At 38.8% G+C, this 25,686-nt stretch overlaps 1 protein-coding gene across 1 annotated transcript in view; it reads right to left on the reverse strand.

The window, feature by feature from the left end:
- sorcs3 (sortilin related VPS10 domain containing receptor 3) overlaps window positions 1–25,686 on the reverse strand; it is a 665,522-nt gene that overhangs the window by 92,436 nt on the left and 547,400 nt on the right. Inside the window, exons 15-16 of the mRNA XM_062976280.1 lie at window positions 8,845–8,962; window positions 7,273–7,406 (exon numbers count right to left, since the gene is read on the reverse strand). Coding sequence (XP_062832350.1) covers window positions 7,273–7,406; window positions 8,845–8,962 — 252 coding nt within the window. The remainder of the gene's footprint in view (window positions 1–7,272; window positions 7,407–8,844; window positions 8,963–25,686) is intronic.

Raw genomic sequence — 25,686 nt, forward strand, 5'->3', positions numbered from 1 at the left:
GGCTCATCTATACAGGCAGCAAAATCTTCAGGGAAGTTCTCTAGCAACCTTTTGGAAATGTATTTTGATACGTAAAATGCATCTTATAATGCCACACTGTTTTTAATCTTTGTTTTAAAGTAAGATTTATGTGGTTTAAATTATACTGTTAATGCTGTTTTAGTCTTAATTTTGTAAGTTTTTATACATGTCTTTATTGTCCTTTTTACCTTGTAAACTGTCTTGAGTCCCATTTACACTGACTCTGTTTTTGAGCCCGATCTGGATGCTAGATCAAACCTGACAGAAGTCTACACAGAGACTCTTTCAGCTGCTACAAAAGTAGGTGGGAAGGAGTCTTCACCACCTAATGGAACCAAACACAGTTCATTGCCATTGGGTGGTCATCCTAAATTTCCCTCCACTGCCCTCCAGGTCACATCCCTGGCTACAACATGGTACCTATCTTCTCCCTGCCAAGGGAGGAAGAGGAAGAAACCCCCCCTTCTATCCCCCTCCCTTCCCAGCACTCACTGTCATTTGCTGATATCAAAGCAAGCAGTGGAGGAAAAGGAAGGGCTGTGTTGTGGCTGAGGACCATTGTGACATGGGGACGATCAGGGGACTGCTATTCCATGTCATCAGACCACCCAAGTGTGAGGAACATAGGCAGGCAGACAGTGTTTACACATCTTCATGTGAATTGTTTACACATCCACAACTGCAACCATTTCTGTGATCTTAGCTGCCCCTTTTCAAGACCTCATTTTTAAAGGTTCAGCCATAGCCAAAAAAGAAGGTCCCACTGTTTCCTACAAAACCGAATTGTGAAAATACGGTGTGAAATGGCTGTAGGAAGAAATAGTTTCTATGAATGAATAGTCTTCCAAAGATCCCTGAACTGCAGTAATATAGATCTAGTATCCAATTACACAAGATGTTTGGACATGGCCGAAGTCATTGCTTCATTTTGTGACTGCTGAGTCATTACTGCAAACATAATGTTCGGAAGAGTTTCACTTCATTTTATTTATGTTGACGGCAACTGGAAATAACAAGGGCTCCTGGAGTCACTCACATAGCAATGTCAGACATGATGTCATGACAGTGAATATAACAAAGCCTACTGACTATTGTTTATAGGCTTTCTGGGTCTCCAGAGGATTAAAAAGAGTGGCATAATTTCTGTGTCCCATGATCTTGTATGAATCCTATTATTCTACAGAGACCAAACATTTCTGAACTGCTTAAAGCAGATCAAAGATTCCCTAATGCTTTTTGTCTTCATGTTCAAATTTAATCATGCTCAGCAGGCCAACCCTGCATATTTAAAATATGCCTGCTAGTGGTTGGTAATTAAAAATGTTCAGTAGGAGCCACATGTTGCCCGAAAGAAAGAAAGCGCTGCATTAATATTAAATAATATTAAATACAACATTGCTGTGTGCCCCAAAGGCCATAGCCTCATTCATTAACTTCTGGTAAATGTATATTAAAAATACACATGCTGCCCACCTTCCCATTTGAAAGCCCTAGGGTTTGTATGTTAGAAAAATTACCAAGACCAGCTGCTGCTCTAGCTTGCTTGGAAAAAGCTTACTTGACAAGGGTAAATAAAGAACAAAGGCAAGGAAACTTCAAGCAAATATTTTAATAAGATTATTTTCTGCTAGCCTGTGATTACATGTCTATTCTGCTCTTAGGAGTAGTCCCCGTGCCAGAATTTGGAAAAACTGGATTCCAATGGCTGTAATCCAGGGATCTGCAGCCCCATTTTTCTCCGAAGGTCAACCCTCGTCCAGTATCTACAAGCACTTGCAAGTTTCTGTCCACAATAAAAAAAGGAAATAGAGATGAACTAGCAACTGCTTGTAGCTACTACAGGGGGTTTAATGAGGACATTGCCTCCTTATATGGAGTCTGCCTCACAAAATGATTTTTTCTTCAAGCTAAAATTTCTAGCTTTGCAGACTTTTCACTGAGTATCACTCATATCCGGTATTCCTGTACTGAGTTCATATTTCTTTAGTAGTTTTGCCTGCCTATTTTCTCTAAATGCTTGCACTGTGTTTCTAAATGCTAAAAGAACATTTCAAGTTACTGCAATGCTAGAAATTTGAAACCTTAAGCAACATTTCTTTGGGGGGGGGGGGATTTGACTCCTCCCTCAAATAGCTACATCCCTGACTTGGAAGGGTGAACATCAAATTTTCCAAAGATATTACATAAATACATTTGTAATTGCTTTAAAATAAATATCTGTATGATTTATTATCAGTAACTAATTGCTTTCTGCACTTATTGGGAAAGGAGTACGGCAGGGCTGTATACTTTCACCCTACCTATTCAACTTGTATGCAAAACACATAATGTGATGTGCAAGGCTTGATGAATCCAAGGCTGGAGTTAAAATTGCTGGAGAAACATTCACAACCTTTTATATGCAGATGATACCACTTTGATGGCTGAAAGCGAGGAGGAGCTGGGGAGCTTTATAACCAAGGTGAAAGAAGAAAGAGCAAAAGTTGGGTTGCTGTTAAACATCAGGAAAACCACGATTATGGCAACCAGACTGATTGATAACTAGCAAATAGAGGGAGAAAACGTGGAGGCACTGACAGACTTTGCATTTCTAGGTGCAAAGATTACTGCAGATGCAGACTGTAGCCAGGAAATCAGAAGGCGTTTACTTCTTGGGAGGAGAGCAATGACCAACCTTGATAAAATAGTGAAAAGTAGAGACACTGGCAACAAAGGTCCGCAAAATTAAAGCAATGGTATTCCCTATAGTAATCTATGGATGTGAGAGCTGGACCATAAGGAAGGCTGAGCGAAGGAAGATGGATGATTTTAAAATATCGTGTTGGAGGAAAATTCTGAGAGTGAATTGGACCACAAGAAGATCAAACCAGTCTATACTCCAGGAAATAAAGCCCGACAGCTCACTGGAGAAGACAGGGAATCTTGGAGAAAATAATGATGCTGGGGAAAATGGGAAGAAAATGGAAGAAGGGTCAACCAAGGGCAAGGTGGATGGACAGTATCCTTGAAGTGACTGGCTTGACCTTGAAGGAACTGGGGGTGGCAACAGCCAACAGGGATCTCTGGTGTGGGCTGGTCCATGAGGTCACAAAGAGTCAGAAGTGACTGAACAAATAAACAACATACCTATTTTATGTACCCATAATATCCAAGGTTGCACAAAAATGTCCTGGGTAAACAGATGTCGTGCATGGAAAATATTTAAGAAGCCCTGATCTAGACAGCATCATAGAAAGTATTACAAGTGGAGTCAGTAACAGTAGTGCAAATTGATACCATTTACATGGGGAAATGTAGCTGTGTAGACTTGAGAAACAAATTTAGTTTGTCAAATAGGTGTCTGATTGCCAGAATCTCCAATATAGCTGCTTCATATGTAAAATGAACTAGACCAGGTAAGGCAGAAGAATCTCAATATGTGATGAAAGCAAGTGGTGGCTTGAGGGTAGAATTGTTAAGTGTTAAAGATAATTTCGGAACAAGTCTATAAACAGAAATGGCTTTTCCGGGACCCAGAATGCAGCCAACCTACTTGCACTTAAAAGTTAATAGCATTCAAAATCGCCCTCAAGGAAACCTGAAATGAACTGTGAAGCACCCTGTTTGAGATCAATCATCTGTAAGGGATGAAGGTAAAAATATGTTTCTTTTGACAAGGGGAATGTTAAAAATATAAGCATAAAGAATATGATAGGCAGTCAATGATAAAAGGAGTACAGCAGGGAAGGCACACAAAAGGAACACTTGTAGAGAAACATCATGTATATATGTTTTATGCATATTTTAAAAAGTTCTGGAGCAAAGATGAGAAGTGAGGCAACCATCTTTATTGTATTATTCAAATTATTCAGGGTGGTAAACAAGAATAGATATTCAAGAGGTCCAAATATATACTTTCACTCTAGTTAAAAATGGCAAACACAGTCCAGTGTAAATAACTCTAATTCATCACAGCCCTGTTTCACCATTGCCTCACCACTAGCTACTTTCAGTGGGACGCTGGATTCTATGAACAGAAGGATGGAGTGGCCATGGGGAGCCCTCTCAGCCCAGTAGTAGCAAATTTCTATATGGAATACTTTGAAAAACAGGCCCTAGAAACAGCACCAAAAAAGCCAACTGTTTGGTTCAGATACGTAGATGACACCTTCACAATTTGGAGCCATGGAGAGGAAGAACTCAGCAAGTTCCTGGACCATCTTAACAGCATCCACCCAAACATCCAATTCACCATGGAAAAAGAAAAGGAAGGAAAACTGCCATTTCTAGATGTTCTGGTCATCCGCAAACCCAATCAACAATTGGGCCACACAGTTTACAGAAAACCTACACACACAGATAGATACCTTCATAAAAACTCCAACCATCACCCAAGTCAAAAAAGGAGCACAATCAAAGCCCTGACAGACCGTGCACAAAGAATCTGCGAACCTCACCTCCTCCAAGGTGAACTCAACCACCTAAACTGGGCTCTACAGGCCAATGGATACTCCACCACAGACATCAGAAGAGCTGCAAGGGCAAGAACAAGCCATGAGAGTCAAGACAAAGATCCACCCAGAGGAAAGGTGTTCTTACCATACATCAAGGGAACTACTGACCGCATAGGGAAGCTGATGAAGAAGCACAACCTACAAACTATCTACAGACCCACGAAGAAAATCCAACAAATGCTACGGTCAGCGAAGGACAAGAGGGATCCTCTCTCTTCTGCAGGAGTCTACCGGATACCATGCAGCTGTGGACAAGTCTACATAGGGACCACCAAACGCAGCGCCCAAACAAGAGTCAAAGAACATGAAAGGCACTGCAGACTAATTCAACCAGAGAAATCAGCCATAGCAGAGCATTTGATGAACCAGCCTGGACACAGGATACTATTTGAGAACACAAAAATGCTGGACCATTCCAACAACTATCATGTCAGACTACACAGAGAAGCCATTGAAATCCACAAGCATGTGGACAACTTTAACAGAAAGGAAGAAACCATGAAAATGAACAAAATCTGGCTACCAGTATTACAAAACTCCAAAATCAAAACAGTAGATGGGAACCAACACAATGAAGGCTTGACTGAACAAAGGATGCCCCCAGGCAAGGGACAAAACATCTCCAATGCTAATTAGGGTGATTAACAGAAACATTAATGCTGGCTCCCAGTGACAAAGGACTCTTGCCACACCTTGGACACAGATATATATTCTTTCCTTTCCTTACTTAGTTTATCCATACCTCACAACCTCTGAGGATGCCTGCCATAGATGTGGGCGAAACGTCAGGAGAGAATGCTTCTGGAACATGGCCACACAGCCCGAAAGACATACAACAACCCTGTGATCCCGGCCATGAAAGCCTTCGACAACACAACTCTAATTCAATTCACATAAGGACAAAAGATCTGTATTTCACACATTTAGTGATGACTGAAAAGGAAAGAGGACTTAGGGCTCAGTGACTGCTCAGTAGAAAAAAAATCAGCCCAGAGTGCAACTGGAATGAAACCTCTGGGTAGCAATATGCAATATATAAAACCATTCTCGCATTACATATTGGTGAGCATTAGGATAGGAGCTGAAAAGAAAACAATCTAATACCCTTAAACAGACCAATGATGCAGTCACATGGAATACTGTGTACACCTTTGATCATTGCAACTGAAAAAATAATCAGAAAAGGAAAAACAAAATGAGCAAGCTGCTAAAACACTTCCTTCTCCCCAGCAGGAAACATCTGAGTCTTTTTAGCTCAGAAAAAAAGGATAACTGGGGCATATAAAATTGTACATGATATGGAGAAAGTGGATATGATGGAGTTTTTTTCTTCTTCTTACATACCAAGAGGAAGTATCATGTAGTGAAGTAGTACAGTGGGGAATTCAGAATGGATAGTGCCTTACACACAATAAATAGCGAAAATCACATCCATAAAACTGTGCTCAGGTAAGGTTTTGAAAGATCGTCAGATATAGTGGCAAACAAGAAACAAATGATTAATATTTATGATTATTATATACAGCTCCTAGTAACAAGCAACATAACTCTGCAAACAAGTTAATAAAGACCACTAACAGAAAGGGTGCTTTTGCACTCATGTCCTGTGTTTGTGGCATTCTCATAGACCAGCAGTTCTCAAAGTGTGCTCCATGGAGCCCTTGGGGATCCACAAAGCATACTGAAGGGCTCCGCAGTTTCCTCCTCCTCCTACCACCCCCAAGCTTTCCTTTCCCTTTCCTGCTCCTCCCCTCCCCTATCTCCCTTGCTGCAAAAAGTCTTTTCAACCTGTTTCCTTTGCTGCCAAAAGTCTTTTTTCCTCACATTCCTCGCGTTCCAGATCCTTTCCCCCTCACCTTGCTTGCTTTCAAAACCCTATTTCCCTCCCATCACTCAGGGGGCGCTTTGATTGTGCTTTTACTGCATGACAGAAGGGAGTTGAACTGGATGGTCACTGGGGTTTATGTTGTTGTTGTTGTTACAAAGGCTGGATGGCCATCTGGTGGGGGTACTTTGTGCTTTTTCCTGCATGGCAGGAGGGGATTGGACTGGATGGCCCCTGGGGTTGCTCCTATTACTATTATTATTATTTTTACAAAGGCTAAATGGACATCTGTTGGGGGGTGCTTTGCATGACAGAAGGGGGTTGGACTGGATGTCTCCTGGGGTCTTCCACTGAAATACTGTTATGTTGGTTAAGTTTGCCCATGCCTGATATATATACGTTTTATATATAATACAATATATAAACATTTACTGGGTCTTCACGAGAAACTTTGGCTTCACAAAGAGCTCTGTGGCTCAAAAAGTCTGAGAATCCCTGCCACAGACGTTTGGTTAACCAATGTGAAAGCAGTCTGCTGTGATTGACCAAAAACTATGCTGCTCTTAAGTGAACTATCTTATATTACAACCTTTCTCTGTTGTTGTTAGGATAAATGGATGACAATCTGAGTCCTATAGGAAGAAACACTGTAAGAAATCAATACATGTATTAAAAATAAGGAATCAGTCAAATATATTTATATAAGGCAGAGTGAAGCCAGTCAAATGTTGGAATATAAGGCACAGTGAACCCGTATCATTATCGAGGAATTGTGTGGAGGAGAATCTGTCCATCACTCTCGCTGCATAATACTTTGATGGTAGAATGGTAAATAGAGAACAACAACATGTTATTATGTGTCAGCTTTGGAACTGAGTGCACAAAGCACAAAAAGAATTCTCAAAAAATTCAGCAAAGGACAACTTGACTTACCATTCAAAGTCCCATTCAGCGCAGATGCAAGGTTCGGAAACAACTGTTCTTGAATAGTCTCTAGTCAGTGAGCACCATGCCCCTGCCTTTCGCTTCTTATAGATTTTCCTTTCTCCCATGACACAAGGTTCACCCTTTGATGCAGAAGAAGGATGAGTCAGAGTGAAGGAGTGAAAACCAATGAACTCTGTAACCTTTCTTTGTAAGAGAGGTGCAGGTTGTTAATCTCTACAGAGAACCTTACAATGAGATCAATTAAAAAGTAAGAACTCTATTATTATATATCTTTTGATCAATTATTTGTAGGAAAAAGTGACATCAAAAAACAAGGAGAAAAGCTAGAATAATACATTTGCAGTTCTAAATAGCATTTCTAAACCTATAGTGTAAAACAAAACAAATAAATTATAAATTTAGGGGGAGAGACATTCTGCATATTTTGTAATCCAAGTATTTTTCAAAACACCTTGAAGGAACGAAGAAAAACAACCCCAGGAAATCCCTGGTGACAGATTTTGTGGCTTGATATGAACTTCTGATCCACATCTAAACTCCAGCTTCAGTATTTAAATACCAGACTTTCACTCAGATTAAAACTTATCTCTGTGCCTTAATTATAACACATTTCCAATCATTAATTAAGTCATAAGAAGCCACACTGTGGCTAATTAAAATTAGTATTTATACAAATGGTGACTGCAAAATATTTCTGAATTCTTTCTCCCCTGTGTATTCATAGCTCCTTCTTGTTCAGCCTTAAGACCACTGCTTTTAACTCTCTGTCACTTAACTTTTTTTCCCCAGAACATCATGGCAAGCTTGATCTGTTTCTCTTCCAATATTGCAGTGATTAGTCCCTGGCTGTATTTTTCTTATTAATGTTTGTTTACAGTTCCTTCTATTCAGATTTTCCTACTACCCATCTTTCAGTGTGACTAAATCAAATGATTAACAACACTCAAACTAGAAACATAGATGTAATTCAACTATTCTTTTGGAACAAAGTCAATTGCACCATTAGCCTAAAGGAGGCAACTGCTTCAGGTTACAAATGCTAAGGCAGTGGTTCTCAACCTGTGGGTCCCCAGATGTTTTGGCCTTCATATCTCAGAAATTCTAACAGCTGGTAAATTGGCTGGGATTTCTGGGACTTGTAGGCCACAGGTTGAGAGGTAGAAAAGGAAGTCCCATGGTTTTCTCAATTAGAGAAAATAGCTGAGTACACAAAACAATCTGCCCTTGCTTTTCTAAGGGCCCTTCCAGACAGGCCACATATCCCAGGATCTGTTCTCATGTTTTCTGTTTATCCCTGATTATCTGGCACTGGAGACTCATGCAATCCAGTTTAATGCAGAAAATTTGGGATCAGATCCTGGGATATAGGGCCTATCTGGAAGGGCCCTATACTGCCTCTGGTGTGCTTGAAGACTGTTCTCCCTATGCCCGAACTGAAGAATCAAATGAGAGTCAACTATTATGACAATCAGCTTTTGTGTGCGTATTGGGCTGGAATTTCAATGTCTGGTCCTGATGGGGAAGGAGAATGAAAAAGACCATTCCACTCAGTAGTACCTGGTTGTGAAGATGCCATGTCTGGAAGTCATCCTTGGTACATCTCCGGCTAAAGATGGATTTGTAATCCACTTTTATGAGTTGCCACTCAGAACGGAGACTGAGATGGCCAAAAATCCTGAACATGGATGGGGAAGAAGGGAATAAGGGAGGGAGAGGAGAGGGAGAGAGCTGCAATTAATCTGTCTAGAAAATATTCCTTAAAGACGACATGCATATGAACCATCTGTTTCCAAAAACCATGAGAGGAAATTATGTTGCTTCTTAGCATCTCCACACCTTGAAAAAGAGAAGAGGTAACCTTTCCCAGCACAAGTTTGCTTTGTCATTATTGCTGGGAACATTGATATTCCATCTTTCCAACATTATAATATTCAAGGTAGCTAACATTAAAAATAAAATAAACCAGTGACAAAAAAACATAATGATGGGATTCTAAGATAAGTTTCAGAAGTTTCTGGAAGTAATGTTGCTCATTAATTCTGCCACCCTGAAGCAATCTAAGCCCATGCTCCAAAAGCTATCAACAGGGTCAGGACTCCCTCCTGAGCAGGAACTGGACATATTGAGTTGGAGGGGGAAGAAGGGATTCCTTTACAAATATCCACAGGAAATGTTTTTGATTTGAAGTATGATTTGAAAGAGTTTCCCCCTTTCTCAGCACCAACATACAGTCTATACCAGGGGTCCCCAAACTAAGGCCCGGGGGCCGGATGCGGCCCTCCGAGGTCATTTACCTGGCCCCTGCCCTCAGTTTTATAACATAATATATTGTATATACATATAATATTGATAATAATATTATAATGTAATACAATATAACACTAATAATAATACCATATAATAATATTAATTATATAGTCTATATTACATATAATATTACTAATAATATTACAGTATAGTGGTATAGTTCAATATAGTAATATATAATGCTAATATTGTGCTATGCTAATAATATAATATATTGTATGTACATATAATTTGTAAGCCACTCTGAGTCCCCTTTGGGGTGAGAAGGGTGTGATACAAATGTAGTAAATAAATGCAGCAAATAAATAAATAAATAATAAATGTTAGACTTAGGCTCGCCCAAAGTCTGAAATGACTTGAAGGCACACAACAACAACAACAACAATCGTAATTAACTTGACTATCTCATTGGCCAGAAGCAGGACCACACTTCCCATTGAAATCCTGATAAATGTATGTTGGTTAAAATTGTTTTTATTTTTAAATATTGTATTGTTCTTTTGTTGTTGTTGTTGTTGTTGTTGTTGTTTTTGCACTACAAATAAGACATGTGCAGTGTGCATCGGAATTTGTTTGTATTTTTTTTACCAAATGATAATCCAGCCCCTCAACAATCTGAAGGATTGTGGACCGGCCCTCGACTTAAAAAGTTTGAGGACCCCTGGTCTATACAGTTCAAAGGACTCACAAAGACTATTGGCAGACTTTTAGTGATACAGGTGATGCTAGGAGAGAAAAATATTTCTTGCCATTAAATCTTTTCAGATAATTATAATTTCGAGTAACATCTTAAGATTCATGACATTAGCAATGAACTATAAAAATCACAGACTCCAACTTCTAATTGCATATTCAAAATCTAGGTATTTTTCAGTGCATATACCCTGCAACTTTCCTTTTTCCCTTCAAGGGAGCCTGGATTTCAGCAACGGTGTTAAAGAAGCACCCTTTCCTTTTTTCCCTTCAAGGGAAGCTGGATTTCAGCAATGGGGTTAAGGCAGCAGACACAGCTTGCATAAGACACATCAACTTTGCGAGATGCATGATACCAAAAGGGGAGAAGGAGCCATGATCGGCTGCCATATTGTGCTGTAATGGACAACAACAAAAAAGACTGGTGGGCCTTTGCCGTTACAGCTATCTGACCAAGCCAAACAAGCCAGATGGGCCTAAGGGAACTGACCACTCCGAGTCCATGCAGAAGCCTACTATTTATTTATTTATTTATTTATTTATTTATTTATTTTATTTACAGCGTTTATATTCCGCCCTTCTCACCTCGAAGGGGACTCAGGGCACACATTGCACACATAAAGGCAAACATTCAATGCCATAACATAGAACAGAGACAGAGACAAGACGCAAGCACGGGCTGGCCTCGAACTCATGACCTCTTGGTCAGAGTGATTTGTTGCAGCTGGCTTGCTTTCCAGCCTGCGCCACAGCCCGCCTGCGCCACAGCCAGTTTTACTCTACTGCCAATATCCTTGTTTTGATCATAGATACCACATTTGTACCCTGGTATAAAGATCTGACTAAGGACTTGGTAACGACGCTCCATGCAGTCATGCCGGCCATATGACCTTGGAGGTGTTTACGGACAACGCCGGCTCTTCGGCTTAGAAATGGAGATGAGCACCAACCCCCAGAGTCAGACATGACTGGACTTAACGTCAGGGGAAAACTTTTACCTTTTTTTAAGGACTTGGTATTTGTTGTGTGACTTTAAGTTGTTCCTAATTTATGGTAACCTTACAGTGACCTTATCACAAGCTTTTCTTTACAAGATTTTTTTCAGAGTGAGGGTTGTCCTTGCCTCCCCCAAAAAGAGTGAAAATTTCCTAAGGTGACGCAGTGAGACAACTATGGATTCAAATCCCAGTCTCCAATGTTGCTGTCCAATGTTCAAACCACTACTCCATGGAGGCTCTCTATGGGTTTGATCTACAGTCTTATAAATCATGAGCATCTCTGTCATATTCACATTAGGTTTCATGTGTGTTTCCCCTGATCCTATCCAAATCCAGTGGCAAAGACATATAGAATTGAATGATATCAGCAGTCCCAGAAAACTTCATTAAAGTTTTTAAAATAACTTTTAATTATCATTTTCTAGTAAATTAATAATGTATAAGTGAGTAGGGTTGTTGTATGTTTTCCGGGCTGTATAGCCATGTTCCAGAAGTATTCTCTCCTGACGTTTCACCCACATCTATGGCAGGCATCCTCAGAGGTTGTGAGGTATGGAGAAACTAAGCAAGGAAGATATATATAAATCTTCCTTGCATGTTTGTTTGTTGTATGTTTTTCGGGCCATACAGCCCGAAAAACATACAACAACCCTGTGATCCCGGCCATGAAAGCCTTTGACAACACAATGAAGAAACCCTTTTAGATGTACATTTTTCAGAAGGTACCCAAAGTAGAATATGGAGAAGAGAAAGTGAAAGGGGGAAAAGTTAAAAATTGTTGTTATTGTTGTTGGTTTGCTAACATTCCCTTTCCTGCCTTCTTGATAGAGACTTCTGTGATGGATATGAACCTCAAAAAGAATTCAGAACAAGGGAACATGCAGTAAAATTTAAAGTACACAAACGCAAACTGGTGCTTATCTGCTCAGAAGTGAGTTTCACCAGGTTCAAAGGTGCACTGCTGCCTAAAGCATTTAAGTGACTTTAAAAATCTCACTGGAAAAAAGCACAAGCCTTTGAAAAATGAGGGGGAAATACAAAATCTTTTAATTAATAAATATCCCCAGGCATTCAGAGAAAAGGCTCTGTTCATTGGTCTATCTGTGGGGGGTCTGTTTTTGATCAAGAAACTGCCCGATGTACAGCATATTGGTAGTTATTTTCTCAGTAAGGAAGAGTTCTTCAATCAGTTAGAACCTCAATTCCAAAGGAGTTGGTGGCAGGAGCGAATGACAACACCAGTGGACATTTTTAGAATATAAACAAAGCTTAACTATCTCTCCCAGAGAAGCTGGGGGAAAATATTCATTTTTGTACTCAATGTGCAGGAACTTATTCTGGAGCTGACAATCTCAGTTGAAAAGATATCAATAAGGCAGGTTAAAATTGCTTTTTGAGGATGCGTGTTCATTTTTTAATGTCAAACTAGCCAAGTAAAGAACCCTACAGTGTGATATGTATTTGTTCGTTGGGAAGAAAAAGAGGATCATTATTTTTCCCTGTGTGTTAAATCATGTGGTCAGCTTTAAAAAGCTCATTTTCTTCATGATGTTTTTTAAAGAAAGAAGAAGTGGAAAATGAAACATTTGCACTGCCACATAGACATCAATTTATACCAGCATGCTATGGTATGCCCACACTGTGAAATCATGGTAGGACCATAATCACAAACACACAATCAAATTATATAACTGCTAGTAAATTTTGTGATAGAGAGGAAGGCAATTTATGGTACTCTCAGACATTGCTGACTAAAAACTCCATCTATTCAATGTTAGCTGTACCGGAATTGGCCTACCTTGCCAGGCCAGTGTGTAGGAAAAGTTCTAGACCCTGGGAGAAAAGGCCCAATCCAAGCTAAAGGAAGAGGGATCAGCCTGCACCTTATATGGTAGTCGTGTCTGATTGGTGGGGGAGTTGGAGAGTGTTGCCTAGCTACAGAAGGTAGAGGGCGCCAGGGAGAGAGCGATAATCGGCAGGAGGAGAAAGGAAGTGTTTGGAGCTCGGAGAAAAGAACCTCTGGGGGGGGGGGGGTTAAAAATAGCCTTCGGGGGAAAAGCGCTACATTTTTTGGAGAGCCTCTAAGGGACAGAGGACTTATATTAAAGAGCCTCTGGAAGGGAGGACTGAAGGATTTTGAAAAGCCCGATTAGTTCTCCTGTGAATGAACATAGTTCTGTGAAAGACAAGTTAGGAACTATTTTCTTGTAAGGAAAACAGTTTGATAATCTTCTGAAACCATTACGTGTCTGAACCCCTCCTAATATCTGAGCAACCTTCTTGTTCTTTATCAAATAAACTTCACAAATCTGTTTATACTTCACCACAAGAATTCAGTGTGTCTTTCTGTGCAACAATGTAGGAAGGGGGGCTGTCTGCATAATAGCCATCACTCTTTAAGTCGGAGTTTCCCTTCATTTTTGAGTGGCTCTGCGAACTCACTCTGATGGTCGGTGGGCCAGTGAAGAGTGAATTGTGCGGTCGTAGACCAATACAATTAGATTGGTGGCAGCAAAGTTATATTGTGATGTAACTGGGCGGTTGGCGGTTGGGATTGACCCTTGTATTAGCCATTGTTGCTAATGGTGGGGCATGATAGAAACTGCCAATGTGGAGTGCTAAAAACCTATCATTATTGAATCTGACCTATGCTTCAGCAGGGTGTCCCAGGAATCATGTGATTAGGATGTAAGAACTACTGGCAGTCACTGTGTTGAAGGCTGAAACAGGAGCGTGGTTATCAGCTAGTCCAAGAGTTGTCATAAGTCAGTAGATAAAAAAAAGAAGCAAGGAGTAAATAAATCTATTAAAGTGTAGCCAATCAACAGTCAAGAAAAAATGAATGCAAAAGAGTACTGCCAGTCACCCAGATAAAGTAGTTTGAGTAATGGAGAAGATGGGGTGCTGCTGGGAGATAAATGGCCAGCTATCTCCAAAATACTCCTTACCTTTAACAGCCACTGGGTTTGCCAAGGTCTCTTTCTCTTCGTCATTCAAAAATAATGGTGATATATCTTCAGTTCTTAGTATGCATCACCTATTAACAGCCTGCACACCGCCCCCCCCCCCCACTGTGTCCATCTCTAGCTTCCTGGACTTGGAAAAAAGTACTATCACATTCCTGGACATCCAATTCTCACTATAGCTGAATTGTCAGTCTTCAAAGGGTGAGTTATAATACTAATGTTGGTTCTGAGGACAGACCTCTCCCTTTACTACTCACCACATGAACCAGCTTCTTCAGTGTGGAATTCCTCACATAGAATCATGGAATCACAGAACTGGAAGAGAACACAAGGGCCATCCAAGTCCAACTCCTGCCATACAGGAATACACAATCACAGCACTCCAAACAGATGGCCATCCAGCCTCCGTTTAAAAACCACCAGAGAAGGAGACTTCATAACACTCCAAGACAGCATATTCCACTGACAAGCAACTCTTTTCATCAGAAAGTTCTTTGAAATCTTTAGGTGGAATCTCTTTTGTTGTTGAAATCTATTGCTTCATTGCCTAGTCTCCGTAGAAGCAGAAAATAAAGCTTGCTCAATTTTCAGTAAAACAAAATGTACATCAACCACATTTTTGGAGAAAGATCACATCTTGCCCTCCTAATACACACCAACACCATCTTTTGCAAATTTTCAGCATTGAAAAAGATTGCTTGCACATTTACCCATGACCAAATTTGTCATTTAAAAATCCCAATGTTTTCAAAATATATCAGAGATCAGAGGGGATGGGAACTGATAATCTTCGATAGATTGAGGGTGGAAAAAAGTTGTATGAGGGAAAGCAAATACATTAGCATTCCAAAAGGCACAAAGTGCTAGCTACTCTTTAATTAAATGATTTCAAAGAGGACTTGTGTATTTAATTACTATAATTTAGATAGAAACAATAGTATAATAAATGTAATTAGAACAGCGGGAGTTGCAAAGGATGTTTTCTTTCTAGCTACAGAAATAGTTCTAGGTCAAATTGCCAGTCTTTTTCTCTCTCTCTTTGTAAAATTAGGGGTAACACAAATTTCCAATTTTAATTCTGGAATTTAGATTTCATGTAAAGCAGGCTCATGTGGCTCATGGGTTATATGCAGTCCAGGATGCCTATGAATGTGACACCACACAAAAACATAAACTTACTTTAAAATTAAGATTTTTTTTCTGGTAACTTGATTGCATGATTCTTGAGTGCAAACTTTGTAGATAACAATGGAATGGAATAATCAGAGTATGCCACATCCACCAATATCTGAGTGCTCATGGAAATGCAAAACCATGTGTTTAACTTAAGAGTTAATGTTGGCCTACTACATCTGAATTGGATCATTTTTCTTTTCCCTTCAGCTTTAAACATAAGATTTGGAATAAAGATTATTGCCACCAAATGGACAGAAATATTATCTGTAGATATGGATGAAATATTTGTAGTTTTCACATTTGAGGATTCGATTACTCATGGGTTTGATTGAAAATGTTCTCTCTCAGGATGTCTAGGTCATTCAGTGTGAATGCTCAACTTTCCTTGGTCATGCTGGAGGACCTAGATTTCCTGAAAAAACAGCCCTCTAGGAATTTCTAGATCCTTCATTGGGATTCTATGTGCCATTTTCAAGACAAGTTGGTCATAAAGTCATGCTAGAAAACTTAAAAATTCCTAGAGATGACTTCTCTTAGTATTTGCAGTTTTTCACTCTCACAGGGTACTGTGCCTTTAGCCCCAGCAAATGTGAATAGATATATTATTATGTAGTGTGAGTTAAGAATGTATGAAACTTCACCTCTGTACTCCACCATCCTGGCATAACTCAGTAATAATAGTTATTTGGTCTTTTCAAGTGTTTAGGTGAATATTTGAACAAGTTGAGGAATTTTTCATGGATTCAGTATGCATGTTCAAAATCCACAGTTAATGATTTGCTGCCACTCTGCCTTCCCTATGAATCCTGCACTCACACTACCATCTCTATGCAGGAGCCCCTAGTTATGCAATGGGTTAAATCCTTGTGCCAGCAGGACTGCTGACCAAAAGGTCAGCAGTTCAAATCCAGGGAGCAGGGTGAGCTCCCATCTGTCAGCTCCAGCTTCCCATGCAGGGACATGAGAGAAGCCTCCCACAAGATGGTAAAACATCTGGGCATCCCCTGGGTAATGTCCTTGCCCTCAATTCTCTCACACCAGAAGCAACTTGCAATTTCTCAAGTCACTCCTGACACACACAAAAAAATCTCTATGCAAAAATCACAGACAAACAAAAAAGAAGTACCCCGGGGAAAGGAAGAAGGTAAAATGCAAATGGCACAGAGATCACTTCCTGACAAGATTACGTAGCAGGAGTAGTGACTGGGCCAGCAAATCGGCTAGATTTTTGTCCAAACTTAAACCATCAAAGTGCTGGTTTCATTTTCAGTACCTTGGATAGATTCTTTAAAGTTCAGACTAAAACCTAATTCACTAACATCAAAGCCACCAGCCACCACTGCTTAGCTTGAAACAACATATCAAGAATCACGTGTTCTTTGTTGGAGACATCTATACTAATAAAACTAATGAAAGAAATAAGTGACTGATTGTCTATTAAGAAAATGATTCTGCCTAACCAGTGTTTACAGAAATCAAAAACATTTTTGTCATTAGATGAGGCATGGTTACCACATCAGGGAAAAGATGCTATGGGTCACTGCTGACATAATACTTTCTAGTCTTCCCAATGCTTCTAAAACCTAGATCAGCTCAGTGCATTATGCAGCCACCATCAAGCCCATTCACCTACCCTTTGGAATAATTGGTCATGATGCGTCCATTGAATACATGAGCTTAACTGTAGTTTGCCAAAATGGACTGGATTAAGATATTCCTGCAATGCGAGTCACAGGAGGGCTCGTTTTTCCACATGTGGTGGTCATGTAAAACAGCGAGCAATTATTGGAAGAAAATCCATGGGAAAATTCAAAAAATGCTAAAGACAAAAATTCAACTGAAGCCAGAATACCTTTTTCTTGAAATGATAGATCTGGAATTGGAACCAAGTAAAGACATACTACTCAACTATCTGGTATCAGCAGCAAGAACAGCATATGCAAAAAATTGGAAACAAAGAAAGTCCATCAATAGAAGACTGGCTATTAAAAGTTCTAGATATTATGAATATGGACACCCTAACACAACAACTTAAAAGTATCCAAGGAATCCCTAAAAAGACAGCAGACTGGTTACCAGTCAAATAATATATGAAACAAGAAAAGATGGAAATAATAACTATGAGAGAACTATGAAATAGATATAACCAAGTAAAACGAGGGGGCGGTAGAGAATAAAGAAGAGGAACCTACAAACAAAGACTTAAAACCCCGATGAAAGAGACAGGAAGTCAACCAGCAACCCCATCCCCTTACTCCTTCTCCCTTCCCTCCCCCTCATCTTTTACCCCCTTTTTCCTAAATTTTATACTATTCCCAACTCTTTTATTCCTTCCCCAATCATTTTACTTTACTTATCATATTGAAAAGCTTTAATAAATATATATATATTTAAAAGATACTCCTGCAATCACGTCTTTTGTGAATAAAATCAAACACAGGTAAGATATGATGTCACAATACAATTTCACTAGAACACTAATAGGAGTGTTTATGTTTGGCCAGAAGTTATCAGTGTAGTAGGCAATCATTATCTTAACTCGTTTTATTGAATTTACACATACAAACAGTTACTGTATTAACTGGATCAGAAACATTCATGACTCTAGAAAATGCATTTACCAGTGACTTGCTAAAATGCTGCAGTATGTTTCCTCAATTGTGTAGTCACTTCCCCCAAGATCAGAGTGCCAACTTATAAGGGCTTTTCTGTCATTGATGAAAGAATGCAGCCACATTTTCAAACCAGTAGTCTGAAAAGTCAATAGGAGAAGTCTCTACTCAATTTCTCATCTGAGCAGGAGTGAATTGGAAACCATTGAGAAACAATAAATATGGAAGCCTAGATGGCATTTGGGACAGAGTCACCTTCCAGAAATGTGTACTTTTAGCAAATATTTCCCACTCTGGGCTGTAAAACAATATTTTACAGCACAAGAAGCTGCCAGTTTTTATATTTCTCAAACGAAACCGTTAAACCCCATGAGCATCTCAAATAAATTATGAGAACTTCTCAGTCACCTCAGCAGAAAGTCTAAACTTTCAGGCTTTTACAAAAATGAATCAAGGGTGCATGCCATTAATTTATTAGCAATTTTTAAAACACAAACCTGGGAAAGTATGTTGAATCATCTGTGGATTTATGAGAGACCAATTTCAGAAAGGTCAGTGGCAACACTGCTATAATTAAATCTTTCATTAATGTTTAAAATACACAATAACTTATAAATGCAATATAAAATCTGACCAGAAGACCCTGTTGGGAATTATTTAGTGTGTGGTGTTAGCTAGTACTATAATCGAATTGTTATTGTGATATGCTTTTTTCCCTTCTTTTTTATTTCCTATTCAGGAGAGTTCTTTTTATTTAAAAAATGGTTAATTAATCACAGATCAGCTAAAAGGCTTGAATAGATAGTTATTTATGAATTGTTACATTCAATTAATATTACGGGAAAATACTCAGTGTCAAACCACTAGTTTTAACTGAAATTGGTTTTCATCCAAGAAATTTTCAAACAAAAGGCATCCTGTAGCATTTCCAAGCTGTTTCCTTCATTCCAATGAATAAAACTAGAGAATTTTGGAAAGCATGCACATCCCTCCCACAAACAAATAATAAAATGTTCATTTCATATTATCATTTGTGGAAGCCCTTCATTTATGTTAACATAGGTCAGCCAAGGCTATTATTAAACTTGGTAAGGCTGTTTGCCTTAGATACTATTTTTTGTGGTAATACTAAATGGCAGCAAATTGTCACTTTTTATATTATTAATACATATGTCCTATTAGGATTTTCTGCTTCAGGAATTGTAGCTACAATATGAGCTTTAAAAAAGGTTAGTAATTTTAGGGAAACCATTTATCATGTATGGATTGACAGAAATATCACCTTTGGGGAAAATGTTAAATACAACTGGATTACTAGTTTTGAAAAATCATCAGTAAGAATAAAACTATCTTATTTTTCCATAGTCATTTCAAATCACTTAAATTATTTGGTCATCAAAATGGAATCTATGGCCAATATCTAATTCCAAGTCCCAATGACTCCGTGGGGATAATATTCAGCATTAGATGCAAGAGGTTTTCCTGTTTAGGATAAGGAATTGGATTTTCAGCAATAAATACAACCAAATGTCACTGCTGATATTGTATTGCTTTTAGCTATCATAATCTAAGTAGAGCAAAATCCATATCCACAGGGGATCCATTCCAAAACCACAAATGGATACCTGAAACCATGGAAAATAATAAGTCCTATATTTTTACTATATTTTTTTTACTATACTTGCATACCATAAAATCGCACTGGAGAATCTTCCAAAGGGGATTATTTTTGTATCATGCATATGTGAAACCACAAATATCGAATCTGTGGATAAAGGGGCTGTACAGAAATATTTGAGGCATCAGTATCAATTAAACTGGATGACATTTTCAGAGTACAGTGAGATGTGGTATAATAAGTCTAGATATGAGTAGATTACAGAGATATACACACCAGCACTTGTGCCTACAATGACTATGTTGATGGTTGATGCATTTCTATATAGAGGAATGGTTATATATAGTTATATTTAACTAAATAAATATATAGACCTATATAGACCATATTTCATGTATACCACCTGTAAGACTTTTAACTACTTTAACAAAAATACAGCTGCTTTCTCCAACCAAGTGCCCTCCATATTTTTGGTTTATAGCTTTCATTAGCCCTGCCTACACAGACAGTGTACAGGAATGACATCAGTCATGATCCAAAGCAATAGGACCACAACAGATTGGCAAAGGCTGTCTTAAAGGATCCATACAAATGTATACAATTAAATAAAGTAAGATATTTTAAAACATCTGCTATTCCAGTCTCACAGTCTACCAGATACTACTGACTGGAGTTTTGTGGGTGTGCAAGAGACTAGTCCTTTGGAGGATTCATCTAGGATCCTTGGAACACCAGATATCCAAACATTTCTGGTCCAACTTTTGCTTTGTTGAGCAAATGCACCCAAATAAGTAGGACATGATCAACTGGCAACACATGCAATTGACACTGTACTTGAAATGGGAGCTTGCAACCTGAAATAAATTTCCCAGTTTTGTCTGTAGACACAGTAGGAGCTAAGTAATCCCAGCAGGAATTAAATGGCTCAATCTCCGAACAGATGTAATCCTGGTTTATGAGATCATTAACCACCTGGAATACAAATTATAGAAGTAATGGCAACAAAAGAAACAGATTTCTCTCTTACTGCTATTGACTGGCAAAATCTTTTTTAAAAATGCTTTGTGATGCAATCCATCAGCTTTGTTGAAAGTCTGTGTTCTAGTCATCTCCATGCCAAGTTGAGCCACTTCACGTCCTCTTTAAATCAATGGTGCTGACAAAGCAGTAGGAGACAATGCCTGAAGCTACTCAGTGGAAGGACAGTTAGCCTTTTATTTTATGAGTCTACAAGGCCATCAGCTTAGCAATCACTAAGCTCAATGGGAAATTCCTCAAAATTTGAACAGAGAAGATAAATGCTGGTGTAGCATTGTCAAAGAAAGGGTAGTTTTACCTAAACTGCAATACTTCTAAATCACTGGAGTTACACGACCACTGACACTTCTTGGGTGACTATAAGTGTTATTATTTGTATACCACATTGCAAAACACAATATATACAACCCAATAGCACAGTTAATAACAATACTGAATTATATCTTGCATCTCCATGTGGCTATCTTACCAATGCATACTTAACTCCCATGATTTAAACAGAAGGATAAAGATCAATCATCCAATGCAACTTCTGAGACTAAATGAAATATATCTCTAACTAGAAAGTGGAATCTACTGATACCCAAAGTGTCAGTTCTTTAGGAAGTAGTTGGCGTCCAGCAGTACAGAGTAAGTACAGATGCGTGAAATATTCAGGGCTTAGCCTTACATGGCCACCTTAGTTCCAGTTTCATCTGTTATGTAGAATCTAGGATAAATTATAGTGATGCAAACTAATTCAGAATTGCAAAAAGAAACAAATCCTGAACCATATAAATCCTAGTTGAATATTAAGAAACTAGGTCTGGTTAAAAATTATTCACACAAATGTGGACTTAACCAAAGAAGAGCCCAGCAATGTATTAAGCTGATGTCACCATGTACAGATAATAACGTGTGTTGTTTGGGAAGGGGAGGAGGGCAGCTGTATTTTGCTTCTTGAAACTTCTAGCATCTTCTGAAAGCATTGAGTACTCTCTAATCTAGGGAAGCAAAGTTTATTTCATTCTCACATATGAGAGCAAAGAAATCTGAAAAAATATTCCCATACTAAATAAGATTTTTTGTGCACTTTTTAACATTTTAGAATTTTCTACACAAAACAAACTGTGTATTGCCTAAAAACAATGCTTTACATAGAAAATGTATTTTGTGTTCAGTACTTATTTTAAATATCCTAAAATATTTACATCCTCCTACATCAAAACATTTTGGATCAGTGTGCAATACAAAATAAGCTATACATGTAATATTTTAAAGCAACAAAAGGTAATTTGAGCAGTTTGAAAACATATAATGGTTTAAAGCAAGTAAAGCCATGTAAAAACTGAATAGCTACAAGAAACAATTCAAGGCTGCAATTAAAAACATCAGCTAGAATTCACAACAGCAGTTATGAATATGCAACTTAGAGTTAGGCATTCCTAACTTGTCCTCGCATATTCATAATCTCAGCAATGGTGTAAAGATTAGACAGGGATGATAAAAGTCTGATCAGTCAAGGAGAAACTATACTGTAAGTTGGGTATCCCTTATCTGAAATGTATGAGACCAGAAGTGGTTTAGATTTTAATTTTTTTAAAAATACATGTATTTGCTTTTATATATATATATATATATATATATATATATATATATATATATATATATATATAAAATGAGATATCCTGAAAATGAGACCCAACTCTAAACACAGAATTCATGTATGCTTCATATGCACCTTATACATATACCATGAAAATAATTTTATGAAAAGTGTTAATTTTATGGCAAGGTCAGTATGGAGTCGGACCAACCCTTGGGCACCTAGACAGTGCATTTGACTAATCGGTCTGAACCTCAGACCAGACACTTAATACAGCTTTCACCTCAGGTTAAACTCACTTATGACCCTTCTACATATGGACTTGCTGTCAGGTCCCATGATTTTAAAACTTACTTATTTAATCCAAGCTTTGACACTGTCTGGAAGCACCCTCAGAGGAAAACCTAACTCCTGAAGCAGGACTTGGCTTCTCCCCCAAGTTAGGGGCTGGCCAGACAGCTGCAGCCAGTTCCTATGTGGAACTGGCTACAACTGTCTCAACAGCCATGGCCTTTCCCCATATTACCTTGCCTACAACATAGATACAACCACACATCTGGTCCTGGGGAGATTTTTTCTTTCTACTATGGGGACATGTTACCTGCAAAGGAGGATGAGTCATATGATCTCATTGTAGGAAGAACAGTCCCCAGTACCAGACTGGTGTATGTATCAATGGGTCACAGTTAAGTGGCTAGGCAGTGAGGTCTCCCTGATGCCACTGAGGCTACTAAGAGAATCCCTGAAAGCAGGCTGGAACCACTGGCTTGGGTGCTGGTTCCAATCCACTTTACTTTTCAGTGTAGAGTCATCTTAAGTAATTGATATAACAATCTTGGCTGCATATTTATTAAATGCCAGAGTGAAGCCATCATATATGTGGAATGAGTAGGACATTCTACAATACATCTTTCTGTGCTAAACACAATGTTTTCTATAAAAATATATATAATCATTTGCACACATGGCAGCATTCAAAACAATTTAAGAAAAACACTGGTTTGGAGGTATTGAAAGAAAAAACTCATGATGGATAACAATTTTTCCGTGGCTGCATCAAGACTCACTTTGTCATTGGGAACATTTGCAAATGTTCTTTATATGCCTATTCTAATCATAGTGCTTGGGGAAAGCAGGAATGGTGTGAAGTCACTGAACTCTATATATTCATTTATTTTGTACAGGATTATACTCCTTGGTAGATTTAGCAGGAAGCAGCAATTATTTAGCAGAGAGCAGCAGTTATTGCCTGCCTGCCTACCTGCCTGCCCAACTCTGCCAGGTTTTAACATTGCTTGTCCACCCAGTGGCCATAGCACTAGTTTTTGTGCAGCTCTTTCAGTTTGTCTACTGCTTCTGATCTTTGCTCTTGTATGCAGTCATATCTGATTTCTGAATACTGGAAATACTCTTAGTGGCTGTAGCATGACTTCTAATACTATGGGGATGTGGCCACTTGGAAAGTGCACCTTTATCTTTATATTGGAAAAATCAGTCCACAATTAGAAGGGACCATCTGCCTAGAAAAGCCTACCATTTTTTTCCCAAATTTTATGCACTTTTGTAAAAAGAAAACAAAAACTATGGATAATTCAATTTGGTAATGAAAGCCAATGCGAGACCCAAAGTTTCTGGATCTCAATTCAGATTTGAGATCTGAACTGGATTTAAGTGGATTTGAATCAGCCCACATTGCATTATGGACCAATCTGAATTGGTTAGTGTCTAAAATAGATCAGGGACCTTTGCATAGCACTAAGAATATGTTTTGTGTATGAACACAACTACACACACACATTCTTCTGGCATCAAAAGCTTTAATATTAGAGGGTATTAAAGAATAATCCAGTTTATGTCAACGACTACTTCAGCAGTGGTTGTGCCAGTGCCAAGTTTTGGTATCACAATGCAGCAGGTGAACCTCCCAAGATGGTCCTAGAATGGCTTAGAGTAAGCCATTCTCGTTGCTACAATATGGACGTCCTGGGTTACATCTGAGATCTTATTATGTGTATTATGTTAGTACATTATGATATCACTTTCTCATCATGTTTTCTGTCTTTCTCTATCTAAAGTCAGAGGGTTCACTCATGACTAGAGTGGGGCCATGAGAATGTAAGAAGAGAGATGATGTTAAGAACAAAACCTTGAAGAAGCCCTGCTTTTCTGTCTGGTTGAAGGCAGCAACTTCAGTAGTGGTTCTCAACCTTTGGTTTTCCAAGTAATTTAGTGGGGATGAAGGTCACACCTGAGGATCATTTACTAGTTGCACAAATCAACTCTCCTAATGTGGAAATTATTTTGGTGATTATGAAGAGTTCTGAAGTTATACTGGCCAAGGCATGGGAAACCTACATGGCATTTCTTTCAAATTTGCTAATAATTGACAGGAACTGGAATGTACACAAAGTCCTTTGCAAAATTGTAGAAGATATTTTTAGCATATAATGGCTTCCCTTTTCAATGCAAGGGAGAACAACTGAAGCTCAAAATAGCACAACCCAGGGCGCTTCCAGACAGTGTCAAAATATGGGTTTTGAAGTGGGGCAAAAAATCCCAGAATTTGACAGTAAATCCACACACAGACCTGTCAGTCCCGAGAAATGGTCCTTCACCATTCTCACACCTTCCTTTGAAGTGGATCAAGGTGGAGGGCAGATGGGGGGCATCTGGCAAGTTTTTTAAAAATGCTCTCTGAGATGCTCTGGACCTTATATGTGCACATGCAGAGATCCTAATGTACACATAAGCAAATTTCTTATGTCTCTCTTCACCCAACTGTTTATTCAAGCTGTTTAATATTATAATAAATAAAAGAATGGTTGCAGAGGGTTCTAATTGTGCTTCCCCATAGCTCCATTTTTTTACAGCCCAGTCAGCTGTTTCAGGCTTTTAAAATGCATATGTGAGCTGGAGCAGTTCACACAAGAGGATGGGAAGGAAGCCATGCGTTTTGTATAACTGCAAGGATATGCAGTCATGTGAAGGCACATTTTTGGAGTGGAATCGGGTTTTCAGCTCACCTTTTAAAGATGTGCTTTTCAGCTGTTAACCCATTTTCGCCCACACTTTCCCCAAACATTATTTAGCCACTCCACCCCCACCCCTTTTATGCTGGTTACTTCCAGGTGTTACTGCATATGTAGAAGGGCCCGCAGGAAGAAGAAAAAACACAAGAAAAGGATTTTTGGCTGGCCAGTGACCTGTGCAAAATGAGTACTGCAGGTGGTGATATGAACGAAACAAAGCCTTTGATGCTATCCAGATACATCTCCTTATTTTGAAAATGAACAAAGAGCTCCTGATAATTGTTCCTGTCTTGCTGATAAATCAGCCTTGGGAAGAATAATTAATCAGCATGCCTATACTAGATCCAGATATTCCTGGTGGTGGCTCTACATAAAAA

This window comes from Anolis carolinensis, chromosome 3 (assembly GCF_035594765.1).
Source record: "Anolis carolinensis isolate JA03-04 chromosome 3, rAnoCar3.1.pri, whole genome shotgun sequence".
In the NCBI taxonomy this organism is placed as follows: domain Eukaryota; kingdom Metazoa; phylum Chordata; class Lepidosauria; order Squamata; family Dactyloidae; genus Anolis; species Anolis carolinensis.